General features: G+C 41.6%; 1 protein-coding gene across 1 annotated transcript; it reads right to left on the reverse strand.

The window, feature by feature from the left end:
• Nucleotides 1-15,247, reverse strand: chrna5 (cholinergic receptor, nicotinic, alpha 5; the record flags this gene model as incomplete). Its single annotated transcript, XM_080451435.1, has 7 exons — nt 1-156; nt 2,047-2,763; nt 3,507-3,684; nt 7,559-7,668; nt 9,557-9,601; nt 10,161-10,312; nt 15,160-15,247. The coding sequence occupies 7 exons, from the start codon at nt 15,245-15,247 to the stop codon at nt 1-3; spliced, it is 1,446 nt and encodes a 481-aa protein (XP_080307561.1).
• Between the last annotated feature and the right edge of the window lie 2,671 nt (nt 15,248-17,918).

Genomic DNA, 17,918 nt, shown 5'->3' on the forward strand with positions numbered 1-17,918 from the left:
CTAAGTCCCCCGAAAATGAACAGGGACAATGATGCTGGCCCACTTGTAGATGACAGGAATGAAGAGCAGCGCAGAGCCCAGGATTGAAACGATAAGGAAGGCCCACAGGAACACTCGATCCAGAACCTGTGCCACAAACTTCCAGTCTTGCACCACCTGTGAAAACAAGCAAAAGAACACATACATTATCTTTTGCAGAGAAAGACATGGTTTTAAAGTCATTCTGTGTAACATCCATTTTAGCAGACTTTTTGGTGAAACCTCTGTTAGAACTGCGATTTCCAGACATCAGTTCAGAAAACAACAACACGGAAAGGTCATTTCGAAACGAATGCTGCAGGTTCCTAGCACCACAGATATTTTGGAAAGCAACATTTTCAGAAACTGTATATATTAACTTAACCATAAATACATTTCTTTTCAGGAGACCTGGTTCTGCCAGACCCGGAATAAGTACTAAGATCAGAGCACTACGTCACGGCTAAGCCGGACTTCACATGACGTGTCAGCCTGTGTCTATGCCCATGTATGGACGAAAGGGGGACAGACTTTTATAAGCCGGACTTCACATGACGTGTCAGCCTGTGTATGCCCATGTATGGACGAAAGGGGGACAGACTTTTATGGCTGGGGCCTAAGGGCAAAGGGGGCATGCCCATGTATGGAGAAAACAGGTACAAATATGCCCATGTATGGACGAAAGGGGGACAGACTTTTATGGCTGGGGCCTAAGGGCAAAGGGGGCATGCCCATGTATGGAGAAAACAGGTACAAATATGCCCATGTATGGACGAAAGGGGGACAGACTTTTCTGGCTGGGGCCTAAGGGCAAAGGGGGCATGCCCATGTATGGAGAAAACAGGTACAAAGCCTCATGTAGGCCGACCCCTTGGGTCTGGCAATAAGGTTTAGAGAAGTCGTAAAAAAAAAAAAAAATACAAAAAGTTACACAATATTACTTTGAAGCCATATAAAGCCCATACTGTAGATATGTGTAGAGGTGACTGAATGAAGTTGATGTAAAGCTGGGTGCAGTGCCTACATTTACAATGGGGCAGGTTTACAGCCTGTCACATGTCAACCCAATAAAACCGGGAGAGCATCCATGTCATTTTAGATTTAGTGTTGGCTATGAAAAAAATAGCAGAAGTACAAGCTCACAGTGCGTCCCTTTGTGCCGCGGTACAAGCTTGTTCATCTGCTATTTTTGAACATTTTTGAAAATTCTTGAAAGTGTTAGAAAATGTTTTAATAACTTTGGGGGTCCTTGGCACGAAAAAGTTTGAGAACTACTGAAGGCATTTTGTAGAATCGGCCTCAGGTCTCAAAGGGTTAAGACAGATTTCCCAATGAATGCATTCACTCAGCAGTCCACGCTGCAGATTTCAACAAGCCGAGGGGAAATCAGGCCAGATTTACAGCCAGGGAAATTTGCAGCTTTGAGCTTTTGCCCAGGATTGATATACAGAAACAACACCTCAAAACATTTCAGAACATTTTAGCATTTTTTGGTTAATAACTAGAAAGGGGTGTTCAGTGGAGCGCATATCTCCGCCAGGCCAGGTGGCCTATAACCAGGCTGTGTAGAGGGAGAATGCAACATTATAATTGTATTATGCCAGTCAGGAGCCGTGTGGAAGTTCATATTTGGGCAGCAAGACTCCATAGATAGCCCAGCGGGATGCTCATCCCATAGCATCTGACACACACGCACAGAATACTAATAAACTGGGGATTGAATTCTTTGACCTGCAGGCATTCAATACTGATCGTTCCAGTGGTTTACAAGATTACCCACGCACACACGTACGCACACGCGCGCGCACGCACACACACACACACACACACACACACACACACACACACACACACACACACACACACACACACACACACACACACACACACACACACACACACACACACACACACAGATTAAACAATCTCCCTGGGCATTGATAACAGCAGGACAAAAAATATTTCATACTGGCACTAAGTACTGTGGATACAGGCCAATACATTACATTACAAGTCCAGGACCCTTACCTCTCTGACCTCATTCTCCTTGACCACATGCATAGCGATGTAGCGAATAGAGTCCAGTGCTGCCTGTAGGTTGTGCCGAGTGGCGGGAGGAGGGGTGGATTCCAGCGGTGAGCCTTTAGCACCACCTGATCTCGCAAAGACCCCTATTCCCCCTTTGCCCACCTCGACAGCTTCGTGGGTGGCATACCTGTAGCGGTCCACATGGCTGCGCATGCATAGAAGCTTGGGCAGTCGATGCAGGAAGATCTTCCTGACCCACGGGGCCATGTCGTGGTGCGTGGAGGAGGAACGGTGGTGAATGTTGATCGCAAAGACGGTGATGACGATGGAGAGGGTGACGAAGATCATGGTGAAGACCAGGTACTCCCCGATGAGCGGGATGACCTTGGACGAGGAGGGTATGATCTCCTCGATGACCAAGAGGAAGACGGTGAGTGACACCAGCACCGACGTACACAGCGAGATCTTCTCGCCGCCATTAGAGGGCAAATAGAAGACCAAGATGGTGAGGAAGGACAGGCCAATGCAGGGGATGATGAGGAACAGGGTGTAAAAGAGGGGCAGCCTACGGATGATAAAGGAATAGGTGATGGTGGGATAGAAGGAGCTTTCGTCTGTCCTCACACCACGACTGCCTGTGGCCTTCATGATCTCCCATTCACCGCTGTCAAAATAGTCCCGCTTGTCCACGTGGAAGTCTTCCAAGAGGATGTCCACCTGTTGCACAGAGAACAGAACACCATCAACCAGAGGATCATTATGTATTGTGGTTATTGGCAGAACACAGCAGGAACATTTTTCTTATATTGAGTTGTCCACTTAGAATAAATTATGTAACCAATGTCTCAACTCTCTCGAATAGTCTCAATGGGTCTAATCTAAAAAAATTATAAAGTAATTAGGCTACAAAAATAATGAAAGGACCATACCAGCCTTTTTTTTAAACTTTATTAGTCCCTCTTACTTTGATAGGATTAGGTTCCTCAAAAAAATGCTTCAATTATTGACATAATCAGCCTATAGTTGCTAATGAAGACTGATGCCTCTAAAAACACGTTAAACACCTCAAAAGGACACAAAACCTACAACACTTCATCATGCTATTTTGATGTTGGTGTTCTCACTTGTCCCACACGTCAAAGAGGCAGGTATGCTCCTTTTTTATTTATATTTTCTTCCAATTAATCCATGTGGTGTATTTCAGTCCACATACTGGTTCTCAGCTCTCAGATGTTTGGAAAATCCTGATGAAGAACGTTTTAGATCGAAATGTTAAAAGCAATACTTAAAAACTAAAGTGAAACTGAGAACCGGTGTGCAGACTTAAGTATTTTTTGCTGTTGATCTGTCGCTTGTCCATGGACCGAAGATTGGATGTGCATGCATCTCCTTTGTACAGTATTTCATAGATAGAACAGGTGTCAGTAATGACTTGGAGTACATTATACAATGGTAACAACCTGTGAGCCATCGTAGGTCCAGGAGCCAAACTTCATTGAGCAGTTCTGGAGGTCAAAGGGGAAGAAGGTGACATCGATGGTGCAGGCTGACTTGTAATTGGCCGGTGGTGTCCATGTTATGGTACCATCATATCTCACCACAGCCTTGGTGACGGTACCCTCAAAACGGCCATCGGAACTATATGGGAATAAATATTAGTTTTTTAATCTACAATACTAAAGCATTGGGTATATGGTTTTAGCTGCAAGATCACATACTGTATAAGATCAAACAATTTAACAAGTTAGCTGCAGTAGATTATTTAGATTCAAACTAAGCAATAGGGTTGTAGCACTCGAGACCGGCTTTTTGATTTACTCGGTCTTGTCTCGTCTCGCCCATAATTTGACTCGGTCTTGTCTCGGTCTCGCCCATAATTTCACTCGGTCTTGACTCGGACTCGGACTAAGGGACTCGGGACTCTGCCCCCACCGAGTCCACTCGAGTCCAAGACCAAGTCACTACAATGCAATGAAATAATTTTATTATACCCATATTATGAGGAGCCTATTCACATTAACATTCTAAGAGAGCTGTCTCACTGGCGCTTATGGACAGCTGTCTTGGAGCGCATCATCTCGTGGTTGACAGCGCAGCAGCAGCAGCAGAACACACTCTGCCATGTCCCTCTAGTTTATATTATTTTTAAATTATTTCCATTAACAGCGCAAGCTTTCCAGGTGTTTATTTATTTATTTATTGTGTGTTCACTGTGTAGCCTGTGGTTGTTTTAATAAACGAGATTCTCTAAAGATGATTAGAGACGGCTTTCAGTAAGGTTTCCTTGCGCACATTATTGATTGCCAGTGGCTGACAGCGCGTGTGCGCATCTAATCACAAAACCCGAGGCTTGATCAACAGAAAAATATAGATTAATACATTTGACAAAATACAGCGAAATCCCAAAATTATTAGTCTTAATATCCAGTAAGCAATAGAAATGAACTGCAAACAAATTCAAAGTTATAGGCTATCAATATCACACAAAAGTAAAGAGAAGCTGTGATCTCACCTCACAAACAAATGGACAAGAAATAAATAATCCTTTTGCAAACAACATCCATGTTCTGTTTGTTTGTCAACAATGATCTAAATGGAAAGTTTATTTCAGCTATGTGACAGTTTGACATAGTTTGAGGATTTTTTGCTGTGCAGTACAGTCCTTGTTTAAGTTCATTGCCTTCACCTGTTGTTCTGCTGTGCGCAACAGGGCATATCTCCACCAGGCCAGGTTTACCTACCCAGGCCATGAAATTCATAGGCAGTCATCGTAGCCAATTAGAATGAAATATGCTAAAACTGACTCATGTACTGATACAGAACCGTCGCTGTTGGGTGGAAACCTTGTATGTTCCTTTTTTTTATTATTATTTAAAAACTGGTGAAAATAGCCAATCTACAAGCTTCAGTTATTAATAATTAAGAAATATTATATTTTAAATAGTGCAAAATCAACTAAAGTCATTGTTAGTGCAAGTTCAATCACATTTAATTTGAATGAAAATAATTTGTGTGGAAAATACATAAAATCTGTGAATCTAATGTGATTCATATGACCCCTACTTCAGTCAGTGAAGTCCAGGGCTGAATGTGACAAATATTGAGACCAATATAACTTAGTACAAATATTGGTCATTTGCCAATATGGGTTATATTACACAGATAGTTATACCATTCTTTTACTATATTAAAATAAAATCATCCTTAACCTTCAAATTAAATTCATTATGTCGTGGACTTTAAAAAAAATGCCCTGGCATTTGGCCATTGTGCCCTAGAAAATGACAAAAGGCCAAGTGGCCTTGCCCCTGGCCTAAAATGATGAAATTCCAGGCCTGGTCACAATGCGTCATGGGACGCATTGTGAGCTTGTAGATCTGCTTTTAAAAAAATATATATATAACTACTGTAGCCTGTTATTATGACGTTTACATATTTTAAAACTGAAGATGCAAACGCATATTGAATGACAGTGCGTTTAAATCGAATGTCTCACCAGTGTTTGAAACACTGATTCATTGCTGGGGTGTGAGACTTGGTTGGTCAATAACTTTACCATTCACATGTAATTCAGTCATTAAAGTAGCACATATCGATGTGCTATGTAATGATGGCTCCTTGTCATTAAAGGGGAGTAGTTTTCATTGTTCTGTCTGTAAGGAACATTAATGTGTAATGATGATAATGGCTCATTGGTCAATTTGGTCATTGTTGTTTGGTCTAGGTTTACCATTGAGATGTAATTAATTCAGTAAAAATAACTAAATAGCTAATTGCTCTGCCATTCATTAAAAGATGCAAAGAATTTTTTAAATGTCAAAATAAAAACAAAACAAAACTAGAAAAAGTGCTCCTCGGAGCACAGGTCTCCGCCAGGTCAGGTAGGTTATTGTTGCTTCCTGGTGGCACTATAACAGGCCAATGTGAAAAGGGCGGCATTTCTTCCTCTCTAGTGGGAATGTGTGTGGAAAATTTCACGGAAATCGCATGCTGCGTTCATGATTTGAGGCATTTTGTTCCAAACTGATCTATCCTGCAAACTTTGGAAGCTAATGTTAGCAAATTAGGATGCAATATGAAATATCGGACACATCCGTCTTGATCACATGACTATAGAGATACTGTGTACTGATTTGCGTGATTTTTGGATAGAATCTGAAGGAGTAATAGCAACAAATTTGTTTTACAAAAGTCAGCCTCCTGGTGGCGCTCTAACAGGCAGATGTGAAAAATGCAGGGCAAGGGTTTTTCCTTGGCCTCTAGGGAGTGTGCAAAGTTTCCTGTGGCCTGTCATAGCGCCACCATGAGGCTGATTTGAACATTTTCTATAAAAAAAAAAAAAAAAAGAAAAAAAAAATCTGGTCTCGGTCTCGACTCGGTCTCGCCTCCGGTCGGTCTCGGCCTCGACTCGGTCTCGCCTCCCGTCGGACTCGGTCTTGACTCGGACTCGACCCCCTCCCTGGCCTCTCGGACTCGGTCTTGACTCGGACTCGCCCCCCCTCGGACTTGGTACTGACTTGGACTCGCTTTAGGTGGTCTCGACTACAACCCTACTAAGCAATTAACTTTAACTGAAGGAGTTACTTTAAGACAGTGGTTCTCAAACCTTTTCACATCAAGGACCCCCAAATGTGATTGATTGATTGAATACTTTATTTAGTTTAGTTACTAAATAAAGTTAGTTTTTAAGTTTGCCTAATGGCTTGTTTCAAATGGGGTCCTTTTGTACTCAATTCATAGTGACATTAAATGACAGACAGATATACACTACTACTCTATGCAGAACATCATATAAACAGTTTAGAATTGAAAAATAAGAAAAACTAAAATATTTATTTATATTTGGCAGGGATGATCTCTCAAACCGCTCGGCCAATCAGGGCCACATTTGTTATGCACACTGGCAGTAGACCAAAGAAGAACCAGTAAGTATGTGTTTTATTTCACGTATTTCACGTATGTGTTATGCTCTGTTGCAATTGTGGCATCGTCTTGAACCCATAATTTTGCCATAATAAGTGTGTGTGTGTGTGTGTGTGTGTGTGTGTGTGTGTGTGTGTGTGTGTGTGTGTGTGTGTGTGTGTGTGTGTGTGTGTGTGTGTGTGTGTGTGTGTGTGTGTGTGTGTGTGTGTGTGTCTTGTGCACAACTGTTTTCCTCTTAAGGACCATATCAGTGGTCTGGCATGTGTAACCCACCCACACTGTCTTTGAATCACGGTGTACTTGACATTACTGCCGGCTATTTGCCAAAGCATACTGTGGTTTGTGTGGATTGATTTTGAAAATGAAGCCGAATATAGTCCCTATAGAGAAAAGATCATTAACTGATTGTTTGGTTATTTGAAAAGAAACCCTTTAACATCTGTTGCATGTTATTATATAGGTGAAGCTGTGAATTGACCCACTGGTGCTGGTATCCTCTAATCACGTTTATTGCATCATGAATATTATGCTTTACATGTGTTGTTGTTCTCATCATTATCAGCTCATTCCCATGACACGTGTAACATACTTATCGTACAGCACAATGTCAGGAATCCAGATAGTGTCCGAGGGCACTCGGATAGAAGTGAGGCCCAGGTAGTCATCTGGGTTCCACCTCAGCTTCTTGTCAACCCATTCCTAGACAGTGGATAACAGACAGGGGAGAATTTTAAAAAAAGTATAATGCTGGATAATGTAAAAGAAAAAGACTGGACTCTTCACCTCTGTACGTCTCTGGTCCCTGTACCGTAAATTCTGGTACCGTAAGCACCAACAATGGTCAATTCACCACCAATTCAATGTATACAGTGTGGCTCATGCCAATATGCCTGCCCCTGAGAGTCTTATTGACAGCAATTACTGGGCAAGAGTCCAGCAAATACCTTGTTCAGCGAGGATATGAGCACAAAACCCAGCGCAGGAAAGGGAATAATTGATTCTACCACTAATGTTTAAAAACAAGACCAGGAGACCTGGTTCTGCCAGACCCAGACTTCACATGACGTGTCAGCCTGTGTCTATGCCCATGTATGGACGAAAGGGGGACAGACTTTTATGGCTGGGGCCTAAGGACAAAGTGACCAAAACCTGTTTTTTGCCCATGTATGGAGAAAACAGGTACAAAACATGCCCATGTATGGACGAAAGGGGGACAGACTTTTATGGCTGGGGCCTGAGGACAAAGTGACCATGCCCATGTATGGACGAAACAGGTACAAAGCCTCATGTAAGCCAGACCCCCTGGGTCCGGCAAAAAGACTGGACTCTTCACCTTTGTACGTCTCTGGTCCCTGTACCGTAAATTCGGGTACCGTAAGCACCAACAATGGTCAATTCACCACCAATTCAATGTATACAGTGTGGCTCATGCCAATATGCCTGCCCCTGAGAGTCTTATTGACAGCAATTACTGGGCAAGAGTCCAGCAAATACCTTGTTCAGCGAGGATATGAGCACAAAACCCAGCGCAGGAAAGGGAAGAATTGATTCTACTACTAATGTTTCAAAAATATTCCAAATCTTTCAAAACATTTCAAGACTTTGTTTGAAAATAGTTATATCTACAAACACAAGAATGTTCAAGCTATTTGAAAATGGCTGATCTACAAGCTCGCAACGTGTCGCATCGTTACGTGTTGTGAGCTTGTACATCTGCTATTTTCGAATAGCCGATGTAACTGTATGAAGTGGGTAAACTGAGTATAACAATATATTAACTAATTTAGCTGGGGACCCCCTGGAAACCCCTCAAGGACCCCTGGGTGAGAACCACTGCTCTACCAACCCTGTCCCAGCACCCTAGCAAGCCAATCCCCGACAACCGTAACCATGGCATCCACTGCCCTTCCATCTCCTTATTTTGCATTATGTAATTTATCACTGTTGAAGGGAGTGCCTGACCTGAACGGCAGAACACGGTGTAGAGTGGTAATTCCCTTGGCTGCACAGCCTGCACAGAACAGCGGGCATCCAAGACCATTAATAAGACTGACAGGGAGAGTAGCCAACAGGTGGATGTAGATGCGTGGGCAGTGGGCAGGGTTGCGAGTAGGAGTAGGGCTGTCAGTCACGATCATGACACTTTAGTTGACGTCTTGAGATTAATTGTCTTACAGATAATTGTGATTAACGATTTAATTGTGTTTTTGGCACTGAACAATGGAACGCATAATTTGGCTCACAGTCTTCGTAAACAAAAGGTGCACGCAGGGCCGATATGACAAATCACTTATATAAAGAAATGACTGCCATATTTCATAACTTTATACTTTATCGGTGGTTAGCTGACTGTCTGTCCTTTTAAAAATACCATGTAAGCCCAGTTTGTACATTCATTTTGCAGCATCTTCACAGTTCCCATGTTGAAACATCCCTGACAGGCTTTTCCTAAACAATCCTAACAGTCTTTGACTGTCAGTTTCAGCAGAACGTGCGTACATGTTTGGAAATGGATGGATGTTGCATGATTTGTTTTATAGTTGTAATTCTTTTTTTTTGGGGTATTTGTTGTAACAGTGGTACTTGCCTGTTTCATCCACACGTTGGTTGTCATGAGCCCCTTTTTCTCATCCTAGTATATAAAAAAAAGAAGTTTATATTTTAGATGCTGTCTTACTTCACATTAATGCCCTTACTTAGGCTTACACTGTAAAATAATTTCACTCTTGTAACTCAGAGCTACAAATGGGAGTCAACAATGACAATTTTACCGTGTGCACTAGTCTGCACAGACAAATATGTCCAGTGTAGATAATTTTGTACCATTACACGCCTCTACTGAAGCAGGGGGTTAAGTGTTTTGTTTTGTTTTATTTTATAGCACAATAAAAACAGTACAAAGGTAACATTATTAAAAAGACACAGAAATAAGTGCAGGTGAGAAAGGAAACCCATATAGGGCTTATACAAGTTTCTCACGGAAAATAATAATCAAGTGGTAAATCAAAGATAGTAATCAAACATAAGACACGACAAACAACATGTTTTTGAAGTAGGAATCACCAAACAACCATTAATCATGTGATCTGTCATGCATTTGTGCTCTGAATAATATATGGCTATTACTTTAAGTTCACAAATTCACATGATTAACTTATAGTACGTCACACAAATACTCTTTTCAAACTTACCACATCAACTAGCTGGGAGATGGCTAGACCAAATTTCACCTGAATTGTCCCGTTGAGGTACTCTACTGGCCGGACCCATTTCTGGTAGTTTTTGAATAGGTACTTAAACAGCTTGTCTTCGGACTTTGCATAGGATGACAGTTTGGGAATCCCTGTAGAGGTGTGGAAAGAAAGACTGGCGTTAAATATAGAGAAATTACGATTCTGTCAAAACTAAGTGAAAAGAAGTGGCTGGAGGAGACTCCACGTGTTATCAGTCTAATCCCTTCCCAGGCCAACAGTGGAGGTTGGCAGGGTCACACACCACAATACACATGGGGGGAATTGGAAAATGACAAAAAGCGGTAGATCAAATGAAATTAAAACATTTGGAAAAACAAAACTTGGAATAACATGTGGAGTATTCGCACAGAGCTGATGAGTCCCATGACTCATAGTCATTGGCAGCTGAAGCGGATTAAATATGACTTGTGTGTGGGATGTAATCACTGTTACTAGCATGAATTGATAATGCAGTAATGTGGCTTTTTTCAGTACCCAACCAATGTTAAGGTCTATGAGGCCATCTCCGCTGGACTGATCAACACCCAATTTCTTTGGTGCACTGCTTGTATGCAAACCATTTATTTGGTTTATATTTTTAGAAATATTTGTCTTTAATTTCATAATGGAAGTCAATGGCGCTCGGATCAGGCTGAAACCTTGCCCAAATGTGGCCAAAAACAGGTCATAGATGACTGACATCACAGGCCAGCCACATGAAGACAGAGATCCACATTGCAGCCACAACATTGAATTCCCATGTGGATCCTGTAGATATTCAAGAATATTATCACATATAACCATCTTACTTTGGTAAAGGGCATTTTAGCATAATGCATTTTTAAATAGCAAATTTACGAAGAACACGTGGGTCTCATCTTTTAAGTCTGCTATGAAGACATTCATTAGTGGCTCACTGGTGCATCCACTTAAGATGCAGAAAGGTTGACCAGCTGTGACCCTAGCCAGGGAGGAAAATGAGGGGGCTTAATGCTTTCTATTAAATAGTTTCAACTGGGAATTGTTTTAACCAATGTTGATGCTCGTTTTCTCATTGTCTGATTTATGTATTACTTTATTTTCATTTCATTTGCCTAATGTAATCTCAGCACAATGGAAAATTAGGGTCCACTCATCAATGTACATCAATGTATTCCAGAGAAAATAAATGAAGGTTGAATGATTGAATGATTGAATGATTGAATGATTGAATGATTGAATGATTGAATGATTGAATGATTGAATGATTGAATGATTGAATGATTGAATGATTGATTGAATGAATGAATGAATGAATGAATGAATGAATGAATGAAAACAGTTCACAAATCATGGGCACTATACCCTGCCCAAACCACCCAGAAGCCTCTATTCTTTTTGCATCCCTCCTCCACCCCATTCACCTCCATAGTTGCTCTTTCCCCCGCTCCTCTCTCTCTCCCTCTCTCTCTCTCTCTCTCTCTCTCTCTCTCTCTCTCTCTCTCTCTCTCTCTCTCTCCCTCCTCGCTAAAGATTCCTGGGTCAGAACCTACGTCCCTTCCCCTCGTCCATTCTTATTCATTTCAATAAACATCCTTAACCTTTCTCAGAGGTGTGGTTCTTGACTCGTGAATAACACCTTCTTCATTCGCAATCCAGCCACCTTCCACATAACAGGACATCTGTTGACCTCTAGATCTTAAATGCAGATGAAGGACTTACTGTAACCTACTCAGCACAGCAACTAAACCAGTATGTTTCTTTTGCTGAGGCACACTTCGTATGCAGAGTTGGGAAATGAGAAATATTGATTGCATTGTTAAATGTGACACCATTTCTTACATAACCTCTTTAAATCACTCTCCAACATGGTTATGGGCTTATTTTATGATTTGCGGAATGTGGTTGTAAATCCACCTAAAAGGGATGAAAGAGGCAACGACCGCTGATACCATGGTGTCACCCCAGGCCGATCAATACGGACCATGCTCTGGCCTCTGCGGTCAATAGCGGTATGATTAGAAGATTCATCATCTCCACAGCTTCTCCTCTGCTCTCAGCAACATTCTGCCTTCCTAGAAAGCAGAATACTGCAGGTTTTGCTGTATGGCTCTTTAATGCTATAGGTTGGAGTTTTTCAACGGGGGTGCTGCAAACTCCCAGGGGCCGTTCAGAGAACATTGGGGGCCGCTGGAAGCAATATTTTTGTAACGGGGGCACCAAGGGGAGATGTTGGTGTAGAGGGGAAGAGAGTGCCCATTTTATACATGTAGACCACTGACACCCTCTATACTTAGTAAAACGAACCCGAGTTGCACTGTACTTGATGCACTCTTTTTTGATCTACACTAAATCTCTTTGTCGCGTTGTGAGCTTGTAGATCGGGCTGTTTTGACAAAATGTTCCCCCAGAATAGGGATGCTGGGGTCAAAGTGGTTATATAACTTGATGGCGCAAATAGTTTGGGAAGCACTGTTTTGTATGTTTCCCACCTGAAGTGTGACCTGTGATCCGTAACCACTTAAGCCATATTTTGCCATATTCTTATAAGTTCACAACACAGCATTGTGAGTGACCTCATCTGCTAGTTTAGAAAATGTTTGAAAATGTAAACGACGATGTAACGACATCCCCAGACAGTATTTGTATACGAGCGTGTGTCTCTCTGTCTGTCTGTCTGTAGTTCACACACATTAAGAACTCGGTGTGCATGAGGACCTGAGGGAGTGCATGCATGGTCCCCGCCGTCGAGTCGGCCTGAGATCCGCTCGTCAAGAATTATCTCTGCTGATGAGCCTATTTTAACCCTTTAAGACCTGAGGCCGATTCTACAAATGCCTTCTAAATCGGTAGTTCTCTTCACTTTCAAGGTTTTTAATTTTAATTTTTTAAATAGCAGATGTACAAGCTCGCAGCACGCCACGAAGTGACGCGCTGTGAGCTTGTATATCTGCAATTTTTTTAATAGCCAACTCAAAAAGCTAAATCTATGGCCATACAATCCTACTTACCTTTCTCTCTGGGAAGTAGGCTAATAATCACATTCTAACAGTCCAGTTTAATGTCAAATTTGTTATATTTTATTCAGTAAGGTTTTTCTTTTTTTATTATTAAGCAACAGAATAATAAACAAACATAAATGTTCAAAGCATACATTTAGCGGTCCTTTTATAAATGGTTGTGGGCAGCCGTACGGGACGTGGATAATTGATAGGTGGTGCTAGCCCAAAAAAGGTTGAGAACCACTGCTATAGATGAACACAAACACAGGGCATTCAAACGTCTAATTGATTAATGAGGAATTTCAGATAGGCGTATCTTGAGTATGCCACTCACTTAATAAAGAAGACAAGACACTATACAAAATAAACATCCAAAATTTCGCTTTTACAGAGGCTCAAATTAAGTAACATTCTGTTATTCTTCATCTATAAACCGCTTTCAGTCTGCCGTCCCTATACTTTTAGGGACATTATAAGGTTATTTAGGTCAGGTATTTAGGTCATTATAAGCACACTTTTAAAAAAAATTGCAAGCTCAGTCCTCGTAGATTTATGATTATTTACAATAACTGATTAAAGAAACTGCAGCTCTCCACAAATTCTATAGCCATACTCCATTGTAACAGCTGAAACATTTATCTACTGTAACGGCCAATTAATCTAGTTAGCAGAGATTTATTGGGAAGAATGGAAGTTCCTCAGTCATTAATAAACCTATTTGTCTAATGAGTAATGAGCGCTGATATGCACTGGGTCAGTCCAGTTACATAACCAAGCCCCCATGCGTTCTGCTGTGTCCTTGGATTAATGACTCCTGCTCACTCTCTCAGGCACTTTCTCTCATGTACTACTGGGACGTTCACTGATGCCATAATTCCAGGCTGACTGCTGTAAATGTTTTAGCCTTGATATAACTGTATATTCCTCATTATATTCAATTGACTGTGCAAACAGTATTATCCATATTCCCACAGTGTTGCTGGCTGACACTGTACATACCAATATCAGCCCTGCGTCATATTCACTGTCAATGGTCTGTACTGTATATCCATTCATGGACGATAGACGCATTTCCATATTACTGTTGATACAGTAGATTGTACATGATACAAATGAATCAATTAACGTTTATATTTATATCTATAATTAGTTCCTATGCTAACCCGATCAGTCTCTAAGCCTCTTATAAAAGTAGCATGGAAGCTTTCTCAAAAAAGAAAGAAAACCCTAAGTGGGGGTCCCAGCTTCACCTCAGTCTCAGCTAAGGGGCCCTTGGACTGGAAAGACATTAAAGTGGTCCGTCCGATTAATTGATAATATTGATAGTCCACTGGCGAGCCCTCCTCCCTGCCCAACGGCCACTCCTCCTCCCTTCTCTTTCCCTCACATCAATCCTCTGGAGAGCATGTCAACACATTCACTGAGAGTGCTGTGTAAAATCCTGTCTGTTAAATAGTGTTCAAATGTAACATGTTTGTACACTCAAATGTACAACTCAACTGTGTGTAATAATCCTATTTTAACTGGGGACCCCCCACCCCGACAAGCACTTGGAATTGTAGGAGTCGAGGCATTACATTTAGTTTGACTTGGTTCCACAGATAAATATTGTGAAAATAGCCGATCTTCACATGCTCACAACGCGTGATCATGTACTGTAGATCAGCTATTTTCAAATGTGTTATATATTATATTATTTGACAATTTGGCCAATGTTTGACCAGTTTTTATAGCCTAGTTTGTTGATTACTTTTGACACAGTAATGGTATTTTATTTTATTTCAGAGGTATTAAAAAGTCACCTTAAATTGTCACTTTAGAAACGTGCAGTTGTACGTATGTTGGTTTGTTTACTGTCAAGTGAGAAAACAATGTTGCACATTAAGCAAATAATCTGGGAACCCCCCCCCCCCCCCCCCACCCCCCAAATCCTATGGGGACCCACAGGTTGAGAACCACTGGGATATATAACTTACGTAGTGAGTGGAACAGGTGGCAGCATAGCAGCAGCAGCAGCAGCAACAATGGGACCAGAGAGCAGGAAGTCCCTCCCGCTCCCAGCATGATATCAGAGATGGCAGCAGATGTACACAGCTGGTCGCTCAGGCATCACAGGCCTGGAGCCTGCAGAACAATGGCCATGCTTTTTGTCATTACAGGGCAGCGATTCCCAACTGTGGGCCGTGAGGATGTTGCAAGTGAGCCCCCAAATTATTTGCAAAACACGCCGATTTTAATGATAATAACATTAATATAAAATAAATGTATATTGTAAAAAAAATGAATTATTGCATTTTTTCCAAAGGTTGTGAACTCGGTTTAGATTTTTAAAAGAGCAGTCCAGGCTTTTGGACATGTGGGTCCATTATTATTGGCCATAATTCTTAAGTAAGTCCCATATGCTTGGGACTACAGGGAGGGGATAAGAATATAATGGCACAGTGCCTTAATTATTCAATCTAGCCTTAACACCAACATGACAATAGCATTTTTGAAGGAGTTTCGTGTCATTAAGATACAGCATGGTGTGAGAAACATCAGAATTCAATAACAATCATGAATAGGGTATCTTGATAATGGAAAAATATATCAGAAAAGGGTTTTGAGCAATCCTCAAAACAGCACAAATGCAGAGTTAGGCAGTTGATTTTGATCACTCTCAGCCATGCCATAATGTACAGTAATGCCTTATGTAATAGATAAATGCATTCACCTAAATGACATATATTTATGCAATAGACTGTCTTTGGAGACATGCTGTGAGGTCTAATTAATCTCCATACATGGCATATTGAGTGACAAAGTCATGTAAAGACAAAATACACTACCTGTAGCACATTACATTCATCATAGACCTTTGCTATGCAACATCATTATTTAATCAAAGAGTGCATGCCACATACTATACATACAAACATGCACCATTGTGGACATAAATACCTGCTCTGTGTGGCTGCCATTCACACACGATCCTGGGTGGCTTGGTTCCGTTGGTATAGCCCTGCTGCTGACAGCTATAGTCCTCCATCTAATAGTCCTCCATTCTACGCAGGTCTCCTCTCCCTCCACGCCTCACACAGATGTCGATCTCTGTCCCCGCTGCCTTCAGAATGGGCAGCAGGCTGCATGTCCCCTCCTTCTACTTCTGAAAGACCCCCCCCCCCACCCCCCAACACACACCCCACCGTTCTCCCAGAGGAGTGTGATCAGTAATCAGTGACAGGGGGGCGTTCCCCCCAGGGAGGATGCTGCGAGCATCGATTCGCTGCCTCTCTCAGCCTTGAAACATCCCTGCTGCTCTGCTGCCTCCTGTGAATGGAGCAATGCTACCAGCCGTTTAAATATTCTCCGTTGCTCAAACCTGAGGGCAAGGCAACACTGTATGTGCGTGCATGTGCGTGTGTGTGTGTGTGTGTGTGTGTGTGCGTGCGTATGTGCGTGCGTGCGTGCGTGCGTGCGTGCGTGCGTGCGTGCGTGTGCGTGTGTGTGTGTGTGTGTGTTGCACATGTCTGTCTACCTGTGTGTGTGTGTGTGTGTGTGTGTGCGCACATCTACATACTGCATGTCTCCATGGTGACAGCATCCTCGGACCTCCCAATTAGCCTCTTGCTGCTATACGGCACTTGCTCTTGTTATTAATCATTTTATTGATTTTGTTCTGTATGTCATTGCTTTTTATTTGTTAAATATGAATGTTTGTTGGGAATAGTGCAAATAACAAACATTTAGTTTTTTTTTACTAATTAATTCATATTTATTTGTTTGGATTTTATTTGCTCACTAAGATGTGTATCTATACTGTACATTAATTACTGTCTGTCTATGTTTATGTCTGCCTCGGGCATAACTCGGGCGGCATGCGCCCGATTGACCTCAAACTTGGCGTGTGTGCCGGTGATGATCCGGGAGTGTGCAATAGCCTACCAAGTGGGAGTCGGTGGTCGAGAAACGTGAAGTGGAGTAAAGTACGTGGAGTACAGTACTCAAGTAAATGTACTTAGTTACTGTCCACCACTGCGTTAATCCATGCCACAATCAGTGGAATTTTGCACAATCCATTCAGTTGCCTTCTTATGTAATGTAGTAATCTGTTTCCACACTACAGTACAAGCCACAGTATTTATCCAACATCTCTTCTTTTGTGACTGAAGTGGATCATAAGGAGAACATCTTCTGAAAATCATTGTTTCTGCTAAGGTCTAAATTATAAGTCATCCTAAAATCTAACTTAAAAACACAGTCACTATACCTGCCACTTACAGTACACAGTACACAGTACACATAGACGCTACAGCTAAGATGGGAAACGGAGCCATCTGCAATTGCATAATGTGACTTTTTCTATTCTTCATCATAATGAATCACCCAAGATAAGAGGGCTCATTCATAACAAAAAAGAAAACTATATGGGAAAACTTTGTGGTGTCATTTTCATTTTAAATCATAATGAATATAAATAAAATTTATTTGACACACTGTCAGCTTAATATCTTAATAATGCTCAAATTCCAATTCTACAAGGATGCTAAGAATCCATTGTCTCTGTTCCCCTAAAAGGGAATAGCCACAACATACAGCTATCCTGGCAGAATAGCTGACAAAATGTATTTGTACAGATAGGTGAAATTGGGTGTAATAGACATGATGGGTTTTGACAATTCACAAATTATTTGAATTTGAGAAATTATGTGAATCCACCAAACAATTGAGCTACAGACAGAGTATTGTGATTGCT

The sequence above is a fragment of the Gymnoscopelus braueri genome (assembly GCF_963280865.1).
Source record: "Gymnoscopelus braueri genome assembly, chromosome: 1".
Lineage (NCBI taxonomy): Eukaryota > Metazoa > Chordata > Actinopteri > Myctophiformes > Myctophidae > Gymnoscopelus > Gymnoscopelus braueri.